The following is a 15562-nucleotide window of genomic DNA, read 5'->3' as shown; positions in this document are numbered from 1 at the left end:
CATGCTTCTATTTTTCTGAGGACCTTCCGTTGATATATTGCATTCTCTATCCCATGTACCCGATCTATCTGGACTAACCCTTGCCCTCAACCACAACCAGAATGAAAACTTTACCCCAAATCCAAGTCTTAACAAGTTTTAACCATCAAAATGTTGTGGACACCCAGGACAAAATTGACCCAAAACGTTAGGAGTTAAGTCCCTTACAACTCAAGTGTCAGATATGAAGACACGCACGTAAATTACTCATTCCAATATTTTATTCCAGGAATTATTAAATTCTCCAAATGTTATGCCTTAAGACATAAACATGCTCACACACGCTCGCACACGCGCGCGCCACCGCCTCCTGTTGAGGCTCAGGTCCCCCGGCGCGTTAAAAGGCTCTGTGGGTGATAAAAGCTCAGACGCACTTAGCGCTGAACGGTGTCCGATCAAGAAACTGTGCGCTACTCTATGGAGCACAGCGGAGGGGCGGATCTAATAGGACACCGGTATCTTCTCCCTCAGTCCTCATTCATTCGCCAAGTCGCTGTCCTGGACTGGACAACTTTTACAGCCCTTCACAGCTTCGATCCTTTCTTAATTAAAGGTGTCTAAATGCGCGCAAGCTGCGGCACAGATGACTCTCCTGCGCGCCTTAGCTCCTCCAGATGAGTTGAGAGATTAAAAAGCACCGAGACCGGATGGTGCAAACTTCCGACTCGTCCAAACTTCTCGGCTCAGCCCGGTATGATCGTTTCAAACGTGAACCTGAGCTGTGCGCACTGTCCCGAGGGAGTGGCCGGCGGCACGGCGGCGACGGACGCGTACGAGGAGGTATCCGGTTCTCTTCCCCCCCAGTCCCTGAGCCCGACGGGGCACCTGGTGGTGGCGGTGTGCCTCGGCTTCATCGGCACCTTCGGGTTCCTCAGTAACTTCCTGGTGCTCGCGCTGTTCTGCCGATACCGGGCTCTGCGCACGCCCATGAACCTCCTGCTGGTCAGCATCTCTGCGAGCGACCTTCTGGTCAGCGTGCTGGGCACCCCGTTCAGCTTCGCGGCCAGCACCCAAGGGCGGTGGTTGATCGGACGCGCTGGATGCGTTTGGTATGGATTCGTAAACGCCTGTTTGGGTGAGCAGTTGCTTGGCTGTCTTTAGCAGGTGTTAGTGAAGACTGAAAATCCAATTCAGTTTAAGTTTTAAAATGCACGCATAGAACCTTGATGAAACCTTTTGCCTCTCACTTCTTCTGCCGTCGCCTTCGTTCCTAAACATTTTCTTTTAGTGAATACGTCATAGAAAGTATAAAAAAATATGGTCTCCAGAATGTCAGTCAGTTTTTTGGGCCGCTTTTGTCCAGCCCCAACTCTCTCAACCTCTCTTCAGTTTTTGGATCAAATTTGACTAAAATAGCTCGACTCTGTCCCTCTTTCTTTCTTTTTCGTTTGATAGCAGCTGCGGGAGCTCTGAGAAAATGTGCATCCCATGCCTTGCAGCAACATACAACTCGCCGTGATTAAAATCCTCTTAACCCATTTAATTCTCCAGTTAATTTCATTAGAACCACCATAAAGAAAATGCCTGATACGGTGTGAATGTGCAATCTGCTGCTCTCCGCTGATAATGCTCAGCCCGCAAACCGAATTTCCTGCACAGGGACATAAATCATCTGGAGTTCAGATTCGGCCCCAGAGGTATCAGTGGAGGAAGAGGACGAACGCTAAAATAAACATAAAACACGGAAAAAGCATTTCTGATCGCATTACATAAGAAATCTGCTCTTGTCAGGCTCTTAACAGATCCTTAGAGGTTATGCTCAAATTTGAGGCCAAAGGACTGTTGACATGTACACAAGCGCGTTTCTGCTGCCATGCCAGGAAAACAAAAGGTATCAGTATCACTTTACAATCTGAACGGTTTATTGTTGTAACAGATGTTTTCACATTATAACTGTTACTTTTATGTTATTACTTAAAGATTACAACGCTGGAAAAAGCAGCTGGAGAAATATTCAGTAACTTCACTAATATAATTGTAATTTTAAACATATTACTGTGACCATGAGTGGAGTTATTGATTATTATATATAATATGTATAAATAAAAAATATATAAAATCCTGAAAATGAGTGAAATACATTGATTAATACAATGAGTGTTGTAGTTGTAGTTTTATGTTGGTTTTATATAGTTTTTAAAAACATTTTTGTTTTTCTGACATGGCAGCAATGCGCCTCCATCACAGAGCTCTTCAGAAATGGTGAATTCTGAATTTGGATGTTCTTGCATTGGAGGGACTTTAAATTTTAAGTTTTAAGATTATGTTCCCATCAAGTCATAATAAACTCCTTGACTTTTGAGTTTTGGGGGATGACGCGCAGTGCTGCGAGGTGTTGTCGGTGTTAAATCTCTTGTTTTCTCTTTGGAGGCTGCACATGCAGTAAAGTGGTGTTTCGTTTGAAAATGTGCAGCGAGTTTTGTTGTTCGTAAATGTGTTACTTTTTTTCCCACGGAGCTTGGGCTTGGAAGAAGGAAGTAAGATATTCTGACTCTCATTTATTGTATTTTTTACTCTGGACTTAGAACACTCTAAGGGGCGTCATGTTGTTGTTGCTCTTAAATATCTTGTTTTTTTTTCACTGGAGTCTGGTCTTGCAGTGAAGGAGCTGGGACCTTCAGTAAGGAACATGCAGGTTGTTCTTAAATAAATATTGTTTTTCCTGTAGCACAGTGCTGTTAGGTGTCTTTGCTCTTTCTCCGTGGAGTCTGGTCTTGCAGTAAAATGTTATTTTCTTAAATATGCTGTTTTCTCTATACGACCTGGACTTTGAGTAATGTGCCCTAAGATTTTTCTCTTCAATCGTTTATCTTCTCTTTGGAGCAAGGACCTGCAGTGAAGGTCTTTACCATCCAAACATTTTCGCCCAGCCCATAACCCACAACAGCCCGTGCCCATAACCACAGAACTTGAACGATTAATTTTGCACAGTGTTTTCCACCAGTGCAGGCTCTGGAGCAACTGTAAAGTAAACAAACAATAACCAAGAGCTTCAAAACAGTACGTGATGGGATCAAAGGCTCACTGTTGTTGTGAAAACCTGAATGAGATGCTTTTACTCTGGCAGAGTTGAGATATGGGCACCCTGGCATCAAAGATTTATGAGAGTAGTGAGAGATTGATGACAGTTCGATTGGAATTGATCACAAAGAGAAAGAACACTTTTTCTCGCTTGAATTGCTTCAGATCTTTACCAGCAGTTTCTTTATGATTTGTGCAATACCCCAACATCTCTGAGCAAATCCGCCTGCCATTGGTTTCCTAACTCCCATGAGATAAATAAATAAAGTATCTATCTAACCATCTATCTATCTTTCTATCAAATTAAAGTATTAACGTCAGACATCTACTGTTCTGCCTCTTGGCTCTTAATTATAATGTTTCGCCCCAACTCTTACTTGTCAGTGCACATTAATTTGGATATGCAGTCACTTCAGCAGAAGGCAGTCTATGTTATTTGGCAGGAATAGAGTGAAACAGAACTGAGACTTCTTGTTTCGACCTCCCCCTCCAAGAGCGGAGGTAAAATCCCGTCCGTTTGTTAGTGCACTAATGAGACATTGTCCGAGCCGCTGCAATTACCCCTGACAAAAGGAGAGCTACTGTAGTGGGCAGTCGGGGTCGGTTAGCGAGCTCGTCATCAAGCCTCATCAGGTCTCTCTTTGCTGGGATAAGATTGCCTTGATGAAGTCACTGAGGACATATTCCCCGCTCCTTTTCCTTTGTAAACAATCCAACATAAAATGGCTTTTTAAACCGGCAATTAACATAAATATAGCGTTGAAGCACTGATGTTATTCAAAAACATACCTGGATCTTATCCTAGTTGGGAGTTTAGCTGCTAGGGACTACAAGGCGTGTTGCTGCACCTGCACTTTCATCAGTCTACATCAAGGGTCTTCAACGTTTTTCAGGACGAGGACCCCTGAACTGATGGAGAGACTGTGATAAGTGACTGAAAGATGAAAGTCCTCTGCCTCCATTTATACCTTTACTAAAACATGTTAGATTCATGTTAATGTGTATTTAAATAAATATAAATTTGTTGGGGAAAATTGTGGGGAAAATAAAAAAATTACATAAAAATGTGTAGTTAACCAAAGATTTTGAAACTCCCCCGGTTGAAGACAGTATGGTCTACATGATCAGTTCTAAAGTGAAGTAGTTACATAGGTGAGTGGTGAAACAGCTTCAAGAAAGTCCAGCAAACCAAGCAAGGCTCAGGTCTGATTTCTAAGCCAATTCATGGTAAACTCATGTGGTCTGAGCTCACTGTAAGTGTACATCCTTTATTTGTCGGTAAGTAATACTGACCCAGGTTTGTGCCCCTGGTCCAGGTGCTGGCCCAGTGAGTTTACGGGTCTGAAGGACAGATTAAGCAAGGCAGAGTCAAGTGTGTGAGTGGGGTGGGGGGTGGGCAGCTCCTCATTCTTTATTGGTTTAAGAGACCATCGAACCGTTCAGTTACACAGTACTCAATATTTGATTATTCTTTTGGTTCACAGCTTCTACCATGAATGAAGGAACTAACTGACCTTAACCCAGGAATTAGCATAGATAGCGTTGACTTCAAAACATGGCATCCTTGGTTTTTCAGCATGTTTTTCAGCATGTGAATGCTGTATGTTGTGTTGTTACTTCATCTGTTGTTCCATTAAAACATTCTTGGCCATAGACTTGGACACTCCTCCATCTATGGACTTTAAACTAGTCCTTCTTAAGGGATTGGCAATGAATTAGTTGCTGAACTCTCCTCTACGCTTTGTAACATCACCACCTGGACGCCGTCTTGAGTCTTGGACCCACCTCAGAATAAAAGTCTCTACTGAAGGTGTTATCTGATACGATATGTGTTTACAAGCCCCAAAAGATCAATCAGAACAAACGCTTTTTGAAAATATTGTCCATTCTGGCTTTGTTCATCTTTCCACACTGGTTGTTTAGCTGCTGCCATGTTTCTGTCCCTCCTGGAAACTCATCATGTCTGCTGATGTTTACCCCCCGGCGTGCAAAGATGCTCAAAAGGAATAGATTCAGAGAGAAGCCATCAGATCAGATGTTATATATTTTGCTCCTCTGATTGAAAATTCCTTCTTATTTATGTCAGTCTGATGTTTTTATATGCAAGCGTCTATGGAAACATCCCATTAAAGTTCAGAAAATTATCTTTAGTGTAGTAGTTTAGGTTAATCAGTAGTGAAAGATGCAGTCGATGAAGCCCTGGTTTCACTAATAACCTGATTACAAAAACCAGAGTTGTTACTTACACGACTTTATAGTAATCCGTCTCCTTGCAGTTAATCATTGTAAACACTGATGGAGGTTTTGCTGAGGGAGCAGCAGCTGTGTAGCTCCGAGTCGATATGCCATCAGGATCTGAAACAAACCGAATGAGGCCAAATACACAGAGGAAGAGGCAGAAGGACAATAGAAAGAAGGTAGCACTGGAAGAAGAGAGATGCAAACAAAAACAATGAGAAAAGGTGAAAATGGAGCACCAAAGTAAGAGAGGATGAAAGATGGTCAGCTCCTGTGCTGACTAAGGCCCAGGACAGTGGGTCATTTATTTTATCATAGATCTATTACCACTACAGAGTTGGCTGAAGAGAAATCGGGCCTCAGGTGAAAATCCCATTAAAATGCATGCCGGAGAATCAAAGTGGACGGTGTTTGAATCACGGCCAACAATGGGGACCGATATCTCAACCAGGCTCAGGGTACAGACTCTGCAATCATTACAGGAAATGATTGGAAAACTGGTCGCTGTTACGGGGAGTTGCAGAGGAAAAGGTTGCTGAGGTAGCAGACCATTCCTATTAAATATATCCACTATAGCAGGCTGGAAAGGTCTTTGGTTGTTTCCAAGTATGTACTTTGTTATACTCATTTTGTCACTTTGGTTTTGTCATCCTTGTAAAACTATCGCAATAATTCTGCAGGTGAATTTTCAAATAGTTTTCAAACAGATAATGTCTCAAAATGTATCAAATGACTGTGAAAGGGATTGCTTTTACTGACAGAGGTACAACAAATTCTAGTTTAAAGTTTTTATCCTTGAACTTATGCAAGCTTTTAGCCTCTTTTAGCTATTAGTTTTTGTTGTTGTTGTTTGTTTTGGTCTTCAGCTCTCATCAACTTTAGAAGTGTCTTTAAACTCTAATTTCCACTCTAACTAACTACCTGCTCAGCACCAGCCTCTAAATTTACCTGCTAGCAGGAACATAGTGCAGCGAAAGGAAAGTTAGACATTTCCCCCAAGAGATAAAATAAGATAAAATAAAAGGAATATATTGGGTTTACCTTCAACAGGTGACCAGCTACACATGTTACTGTCTCTGCTGGGACTGTGAATGCTAGCATGTTAGCCACATCACATTTCAAGGTTTTAATTAATCAGAGTTTGTTTGCTTCTTGTTCCTCTAAATCGTCGAATGCAGCTTTAAAATGACGACACCGGTGACTTTTTTTGAGCAGATTTTAGCCTCAACATGTTGAACTGGTGGCAGAGTGAGAGGCCACTCTGATTGGCTGATGTAAGAAGCTGAAGAGTGAATAATAAATTGTAGACCAGTTGAATAGGGTGATAGAGAGATGCCTCCTGCTGGTATGAAGAGTTGTCTCCTTCCACATGTGCGGAAGGTACACCGATCTGGCATAACATTATGACCACAGTTGTGGCTCATCAGAGAATGGACATGAGTCTTCTCAGGGTGTCCTGTGATGTCTGGTAATAGGATGTTGTTAGTGGGGGTCTTTGGGTCCTGTGGGTTGAGGGGATCCGGCTGGTTTCAGATACTTGATCAGTTTGGGATCCGTGAATTTGGAGGCCAGGTCAACACCTTATGCTGTTCTTCATGTTGTTCCTAAACTGTTTTTTTTTTTTTGTGTGTGTGTGAGTCTGTGTGAAAATATCTGATTTTGGAGACGACCAGTGATGACTTCAGTTAATTGTTTAAATAATCAACGTATGTTTTTACATTTTATATCCCTTTATATATAAGTTTCATGGAGCACTTTGCTAAATATCTTCTGACAGAACATTGCGTACTGTGGTCTTTTATTACCTAATGCAGATAGTTAATTATGTTCTTTTTGACCCAGAGGAGTTGAGTACATGATCATTGGTAATTAATGGAGAGCGCTCTCAGTCCCTCTTTAGCCACCGGCAGACACACAAACACACGTTTCACATCAATATCCAACACATAAAAACACACAGACACAAAAATCAACTCCAATATACTCGACTAAAGACAAGTGTGCCTGCTGTTAACACCAAACCTGGCGTCAATCAGAGGACTCTAATATGCAATAAGGCTCCTTGATTGTCTGTAATCAAAGTGTTAGAGTCGTCCTAATAGAGGCAAAGTGCCTCTAGACCAGCACTCTGGCCTGTGTGTGTTGATTAGGTCAGATTTAAGATTTAAATCACTGGAGCAACAGTTTACTCCAGTGGAGCACGTTCATCAATTAGCAATCAAGAGAGAGAAAAAGACGGTGCATGCTCCTCTGCCTGCCTCTGCTTTAGGGCAAATCTGTGAGTCTGTGAATATTTGTTTCAGTGTCAACAGGTGATGATGATGAAATGTGTTCCTCTTTCATGTTTCAACAAAAGCTACACCATTAGTTGATTAATACATTCGTCGATTCATAAAAAGCCCATGTAAAGCAAATTTGCAGCAATAATTGAGTTTTTTTTTTCTTCTCAGACGTGCGAATCTGTCGCTTTTCCTTTTTTCTTACATGATAGCAAATTGGATTTTGTAAACTTGTTCAGACAAAATCAGACATTCAAGGACGTCTCTCCGGGTCTAAGAAATTTTGACGAACATTTATTTGTCGGGTTTTTTTTTTGGTGTTTCAAACAAACAGTGTTTGACTTCTTTTCTTGCAGTTTAGTATAAAATTCCAATAATAACCTAAATAATAGTGTTAGTTGCATTATTCCTTTCAAATCCTGCAGTGTGGGCATGCTGAGATTAGAGAGAAAAACATCTGTTCTCCACATGTGTGCGATGTATTGGTGGAACTTTCTTTCATTACGATGAAGATTTCAAAACTCAATTTTAAACTAGAAGCTAAAACAGAAACAATCCTCTCAAGGATAATTAACAAACTGAATTTTACACAGACTACATTTTTTTTTATACCAAATAATGCAAAGAAATGTTGTGATTTGTTTAACATGCTGCAAACTGATGCAAACACGCCTGTATGGGTCGACGACTTCACCACATTTATGGCTTTCGAGCTGTGACGGCAGCGGCGGCATCTTATCACAGCAAATGTCAGACGATGAACTAATTTTTCCTCTGTTGTGCCCCAAAGATGCAAAGTTAGAAACCATTAAGATGATCAAAGCGGGCAGAAAATTGACTTCACTCTGCATCTGAATGCTTCTCACTCATTATCCTGGAGTGAAACAGAACACATCTGCTCCAGTTTCTTAAAAACCTCCTAAAAGCACAAATATTGATAAAAGTTTGTGTTTTTTATTTTTTTTTTATATTAGCTCCTAATTGTAGTTAAAAACTTACTATTTGTTCTGGACTTCCTCCTCCTCAGGCATCGTCTCTCTGATCTCTCTGGCCGTTCTGTCCTACGAGCGTTACTGCACCATGATGGCGCCAAACCTAGCCGATGGCAGAGACTACCGCCCGGCGCTGGGGGGGATCTGCTTCTCTTGGCTCTACTCTGTGGCCTGGACCGTACCCCCGCTGCTCGGCTGGAGCAGATACGGGCCCGAGGGTCCTGGGACCACTTGCTCGGTGGACTGGAAGACCCAGACGCCAAACAATATCTCCTACATCATCTGCCTGTTCACCTTCTGCCTGGCCCTGCCTTTCGCCGTCATCCTCTACTCCTACGGCAAGCTGCTGCACGCCATCAGACAGGTGCGATTCTCTAAACGTTACACGAGAGTTTGTTCCAAAGTGAGAAAACCAGCCTTGGGGAAAGCATGAACGCTGACATGATGAGTCCTGAATTTCAAAGCAGTTTCCTTTTGTAGTCCAGCTGTCTGGAAATGAGCCAGTAAATTCACTTCAAGGTAGATTTAAGATTTCAAAAAAAAAACAACAACAAACGGTGTATATATATGTAGACTCTTTTATCCATGACCTGGACTGATTGCATGACTGTATCAAAACCCTCCGTCCAGTCTGCATGTTCAGCCTGGAGCTTGCGGAGCTGACAAGGAACATGAGTTCAAACATTTCAAAGACCTGAGCTTTAAAGCTGAGCAGTGTCAATCTCAGATCAGGTTTGACATCTCAGCAACACAGTCTATTAAAGCTGCCAACATCATTCTCTCCTCTTGTCTTCGGCTTCACCCCGTCTCTGACTGTCAGCCAGGCGTGAGATTTATTTATTTATTTCCTGATCACGTTTGATCGATGTGATCACGTTAAAGCGTGAACTGAACTCTGGATGACATGTCATGATTTGGGTCCTGATGTTGCAGCTGAACCTGTAAACTGCTCCCGTCATGTTTTTTTTTCTTCCCTTAAAGTCTGTAAGGTTCAGTAAGCTCCGGGCTCACTGAAGCTCAGCTTTTTTTTTTTTTTTAACTTTAACGTTTGCATTTGCATGATGGGAAAACAGAGGATACAGTGTAACATTTTTTGGGGGCAATGCCTGAAGATTTAAAACTCGTTCCACGATGCAAGTGCACATGCTCGCTTAGAAGAACGTGCAGGTTTTTGTTCGGGTGTAGTGTTTCCATTTCTTCCCTCTCCTCGCTTGTAAGTGACACGTCTGTCTGTGTGTTCAGTAGCTGAATCAAGGACTCACTAAACACAAACCCTGGAGAAAAGGGACTTAATAAACAAAGCTCGAAGCTATGCTACATGGTTCAGTTGCTCCACGACTGACTGCAGACTAATATGAAAAAGTACCAAAAAGGAGTAGGGCAGATTTGCTGGAATACTTGTTAAAGCTTTTATCCAAGAATTTTTCTATCGCAAATGTCAAATTCTTGTCGGTGTGATACCTGGAGCCCTTTATTTTATAGCCATTTCAGAATCCAAGTGTTGATCATCCTCCAGATAAATGGAGAAAATTACACCTATAGGTATAAGTTGACCTGAAAAGAAAATCATGCACATTTACTTTAGAAACTTTAGTTTATTGACTGTAAACGACGTATCACACCTGGATGGAAACATGTTTTTGAGGTCTCGAGGTCTAGATACAAACGTAGGCTTCTCTTGTGTTTAAGTCCACTTCAGTGACACTTCATCATCATGGCAACACACATTAAGCTTTTTGTATGTCACAAAACGACACAAAATGAAAAGCTTAAAATGCTGAAATGGAGTAAGGGTTAAGGACTTTATCAGCACAACTGAAACAACACAAACAACAACATGCAAATGACAGAAAATCATTACCTATCTATAATTGGAGCAGTTTAGATGCATTCAATATGAGTTTTTGTTTCCATTTTGCCGTCGAATACATGGCTGGATGCCTCGTTTGCATTGGTGCTGAAGGTATTTATCACAGTGAGCATTCGTCTCTCACTATATGTGCACTTCCTTCAGAAATAAAATGTTTCAGAGCGCAGCAATGTGTTTTTTTTTTTTTGCGTTGCAGACCCCTTTTACTCTGAAATACTCTCGCATTAGTTCTGGAGATCCAGAGAAAAAACAAGAGTAGACGAGGGGTGAGCCGCAAGTTTGAGGTGGCGGCTCAGGGATTTTCAAAGAGTCGAGCTACTGAGCGCAGAAAATAATTGGGGAGTAGAGAGGAGCACAGAGGTTCAGTCGGCGGGCTGGTATTAATGACAGGATTACAGACAAGTGTCTTCATTACACACCGCTGAGGGGCTTCATTAAACCTCAAGGCAGCAGACCTTCGCACCCAGTGTCAGCTAATCATAGGAGACAAAAACTCTTCATTTAGCTGTGAGCGTGAGGAGCATAGCCGCCTCTGAAGACACCCAGAGCATGCCTTCATATTGTTTCTAGTAGTGTAGGGGGGTTTAATAACCTCAGCAGGAGTTTATATTACACACAAATTATACTCAATTATGATATTTTTAGACTCAATGGGCCTCATACAAGAACAGCCGTTCTTATGTGACACGAAGAGGCGATTTGAGAGTTCTCTTGAGATCAAACGGGAGTGCAGGATAAACAGTGTTTTAGTAACATGAGCATGTAAAGTGCGTTGGCGGTTAGACTCTAAAGACGAACAGTAGCAGACGACGAATGGAGATAAGGAGAGGACGCCTTGTAGTTTAGATGCTGTCGGTGGTGGGGTGTTGGTGAAGACTGAAAGGACAACCAGGAAGACTTGCGTCTGAGTATTTCTGTCTGTGGCTGTGTAAACTGCTCAATCAAGCTTAAGTAATCAGGTCTGGACGAATTCAAGATCAATGCTGGCTCACGACATACAGGCCCCCCCCCTCATCCCCCTTCATCTCCATCCAGTTTCTGAGTGGCACCAATCAGACTGCTGCCTCATCAGGAGCTGCTCTTTAAAAGCCTCGTTTTACGGTCATTCGAGGCAGCTGTGCGATATTAGAGGACGGCATGCTCCGCTGTCAGTTTGTAGTTTGTTAGTTGCATGTTTTGATCAGTTAAAGTTTGTTTCATGTGCTCATTTCAAAGTTTACATTGAGAATTTTTTTTTTTTTTTTGTTAGTCTATTTTAGCTTAAACAGTAGATTCAACTTAACTTTGGTCAAGTTCTTCATTCCTCTATGCTATATTTCTTTAAACAATCACCCTCCATTTTTACTGAACCTGTTGTCACTAGGGATGGACATTGATTAGATTTTACTGATCTCATTTACCGATTCTGCTTATTGATCTGATTCTTTTGTGCTGGTCTAGAAAAAGTAGGTGTCCATGGTTTCATGTAAACAACAGAAATTTTATTGAGTTTCTAAACAAAAGATAAGAGCTTGTGTAAGTAAACAAATATTGGTGATCAATAATACGAAATTGATCACTGGATCCTTACTAGCACTGCTCTGCTGAGACTTGGCGAGAGCTGCACTTGTTGACCGGAGATTGTCCGACACATGGCAAATGCTTTGTTATGTTGGTGGTGTTGCCGCCCTTTCTTGAAATTACGGTGTTGCATCACTGGCACGTTGCACTGTGACAGTCCCTTCTGGTGAAGTGAAGTCACACTTTTGACCGTTTGTTGTCACATTATGTGAATGATGTGCTTTGATGTAAAGATTCTTCTTCTTTTGTTTTTATGGCGGTTGGCAAACAACTTTTAGGTGCGTTACCGCCACCTCCTGGACTGGAATGTAAAGATTAGGCATGAAAAGTATCGATAAGGTGAATCAATGAGCATGAAGGCTAATCATATCGATAAATTGAACCGGTGATCGATGCCCGTCCCTTGTCACCTTTTTTTCTCTAGTTACTTCCCTTTAACCTGAGTGAGCTGGGTTGTAACAAGATTAAATTACAGTGAATTTAAAGACTGACTGGCTCAGAGAACGGGGGCGAACAGTTCATTGGACTGCAGTGAAAGTTTCTATTGAGAATTGAGAACATTCTGGTCTTTCATTGTGTTTAATTCCAGCATCTGCAGACGGGCTCACAGCGCAGACAATGCACAAAGCACTGATATTGGCAAATGCGCAACAAGTTCACAGAATAGATTTTCTTTACACCGCCTGTCAGCCCGAGGACACGTGGTTCCCACCTCTCCAGCTTTTCAGTCAGACCTCCCTTACGGGGATAACATAGCCTGCAACTATGACCTGAACTCAAAGCTCTATAAAATTGTAATATAAATAGCAACAACTCAACTCACTTATCAGTTATGTAGTGTTTCATCAAGTGACAACTCCACATATTAAATCCACGCAGTTCAATCTCATTAACATCATGAGTACATGCAGAGCAGGATGTTGATTCTACATAATTTCCCATTATAGGACGTGTGGTGACGTTGATATCGATAATTAATTGGTATTGACATATGCAGGTGGACGCAGTTTGGGCTGATTTCTCTGATAACTTTTGAACACTGCTTAGGCCTCTTTCTAAAGTATAATGAAGTGGACTTCATGATGTTCTCAAATGGCTCTGCAGTAGCTATATGAGTAGCTGTGGTGGTTGGCTGTGTTTTCAGCTGTACATGTTATTTTCTATGATATTATGGCACTACTATACTTGAGAAATGTAAAATTAGGTGATAACATGACCAAATCATCCGCTTTTATCGACAGTGGATCACCATCTTTAACAGTTTAAAAGCTATATTTGTGAATGGTTTGAAGCTACATTTAGATTGTGACTGTGTGTGATGGAAATTATGAAAAGCCTAAATATGTTTAATTACTGAATACATGTGGGGGAAAAATAAATAATAAGTTAGACGGAGTATCTGTGTGTTTGTGTGTGACTGCAGTATGGGCTGTCACTCCCTTTTACTCTCACGACAGACAACCTCCTTTATGTGAATTGATACGGCAGCTCCATGCATCCAGGCTGACTCAAAGAATTAACTGTGCTTGAGCGAATGTTGCCGGGTCATATGTCTTCGCACTTAGTGTGTTGGAAAGTGTAATGTCTGGGTTTGTGGCGACGAACCAATCTGTTCCTACCTATCTATAAGCCCTTATGTGTTTCTGTGTTCATGTGCAAATACTCAAACTTTATTTGTTGGTTTACTCTTTGGGCTTGAGATATGAGGAATTTGCAAGTCAACAATTCTAACTTTATTTTTTTTTTAAACCCGGATCCAGTATTTGTATTTTCAACCCTTCGAGCCATAGCAGCTCATCAGTTGGATGGGAAGTCGATAAATGAACCCCGTCTGAGTTAGCTTTTCCTGCTTTGGACAACTTTTGACAGGTTTTGATATGATAGGAACTGACCACTACAGACCAGGAATACCTCAAAAGAGCTGCAGTTTTGAAGATGCTCTGACCCATCCATCACAGTTTAACACTCAAAAAATAACATGCCCAATATCATCCTGTGAGCCTTTTCATTTGCATCGGCACTCAAAGCATTGATATCGCTCAGCAATGGATGTATTAATAAAATAAACTCAGAGCAAGTTTATCAGCATTCAACACCATCATTCCCTAGCATCTGGTAAGCAAACTGGCTCCAACACCACCTTGCGCAACTGGATCCTGGACTTCCTCGTCCGTGTGTGTTTTATGACTTCACACTGATGACACACTCCCCTACTAACCACAGGATAAAATATATGCAGATGATACTAGAGTAGTGAGCCTGATTCAGAACCAGCGGAACAATCCGAATGTCGACAGAAAATAAAAGAACTCGCTCGCCCTGCCACTCTCCACTGATTATTAACAGCACAGCAGTGAAGGTGGTTGAACGCACCAAGTTCCTGGGGCTGCACAGGAACAACTAACCATTTATCCTGCACCCAGAACACCACATCCCTGATAAATTAAGAGTTTGCACTTCCTTCACAGGATGAGAAGGATACATCTGCCTGCCAACATCCTCACCACTCTCTACCAGAGCACCATAGAGAGTATACTGACCAACGGCATCTCTGTATGGTGAAGTAGGGCACTGGAAGGGCCTCCAGAGAGTGGTGAGGATGGCAGAGAAGATTATCGGGACTTCTCCTGCTTCCATCAAAGACATGGGTGTCAAACACTGTCTGTCGTGACTGGAAAAGATAAGAGGCAGCAGATGTCTGCATCATGGACAGTTCTCCGTGTTGCCCTCTGGCAGGAGGTTCAGTACCTGAGGTGCAGGCCATAACACTTCAAAACACTGCAAAGTGTTTGGAATCTGTTAAGTGCAACGTGTCTGTGAAGGTTCTTAGTCATCAGGTAAAAGATGTTTAAAAGAGCCAACTGGACTTGTAGAAAAGTTTCATGTTTCAAGCACCAGAAAAGTTTGTTTGCATCTGTGGTGTATATTTTAAACGGAAATAAAGATCTATCTTAGACTTAGACTCTGAAAAACCACAAGTAAAAAGAAAGATAGCATCAAATAAGATTAGATTAAAATAAAAAAAGTATAACCTAGTTAAATGAAATAGAAAACTCCTTCTTCATTCTCAAGTTCTGTAGAGTTCATCCACCTCCGAAAAGGAGATTTAAAAATATGAATGAGACAGCAATTATGATAGACGTTCCATTTCTAGCTTTTCATCTTTGCACAAGATGATTTAAATCATTGTTTAAATATCATAGGACTCAGAACAGAGGATGAAAGTAATGCTGCAGTTCTTTTGCCGACATGAATTCATCAAACTGAGGAATACAGAGCCACGTGTAGTGAGAAGTCTCAGCATTCAGCATATTGCTTCTTGTACGTGATGGATGGGTGGATGGATAGGTCTAGAGGAAAAATGGAGAAAGGATAGTTAAGAAACAAGGAGCCATCTGTTATTAATCACACTTCAGGGCCTCTCTCTAACAGAGGCACTTATGTTATCTTACAGGCCACAGGGAAATACTTTGTCTGCGTCAGAAATAAATTACGGATTCTTCGTAGATCAGTTAAGTTCAATTAATTAATTGATTTTTCCGAGAAAAGCTGGAGAAATCTTT

At 41.6% G+C, this 15562-nt stretch overlaps 1 protein-coding gene across 1 annotated transcript in view; it reads left to right on the top strand.

Moving 5' to 3' along the window:
• The first annotated feature begins 394 nt into the window (after positions 1 to 394).
• tmtopsb (teleost multiple tissue opsin b) overlaps positions 395 to 15562 on the top strand; it is a 33748-nt gene continuing 18580 nt past the window's right edge. Inside the window, exons 1-2 of the mRNA XM_047612172.1 lie at positions 395 to 1114; positions 8605 to 8933. Of these exons, the coding sequence (XP_047468128.1) occupies positions 733 to 1114; positions 8605 to 8933 (711 nt within the window). The 5' untranslated portion in view covers positions 395 to 732. The remainder of the gene's footprint in view (positions 1115 to 8604; positions 8934 to 15562) is intronic.

This window comes from Mugil cephalus, chromosome 18, assembly GCF_022458985.1.
Source record: "Mugil cephalus isolate CIBA_MC_2020 chromosome 18, CIBA_Mcephalus_1.1, whole genome shotgun sequence".
Taxonomy (NCBI): Eukaryota; Metazoa; Chordata; class Actinopteri; order Mugiliformes; family Mugilidae; genus Mugil; species Mugil cephalus.
Note: the sequence above shows the minus strand (reverse complement) of the source record. Positions and strands in the feature narration are given on the sequence as shown.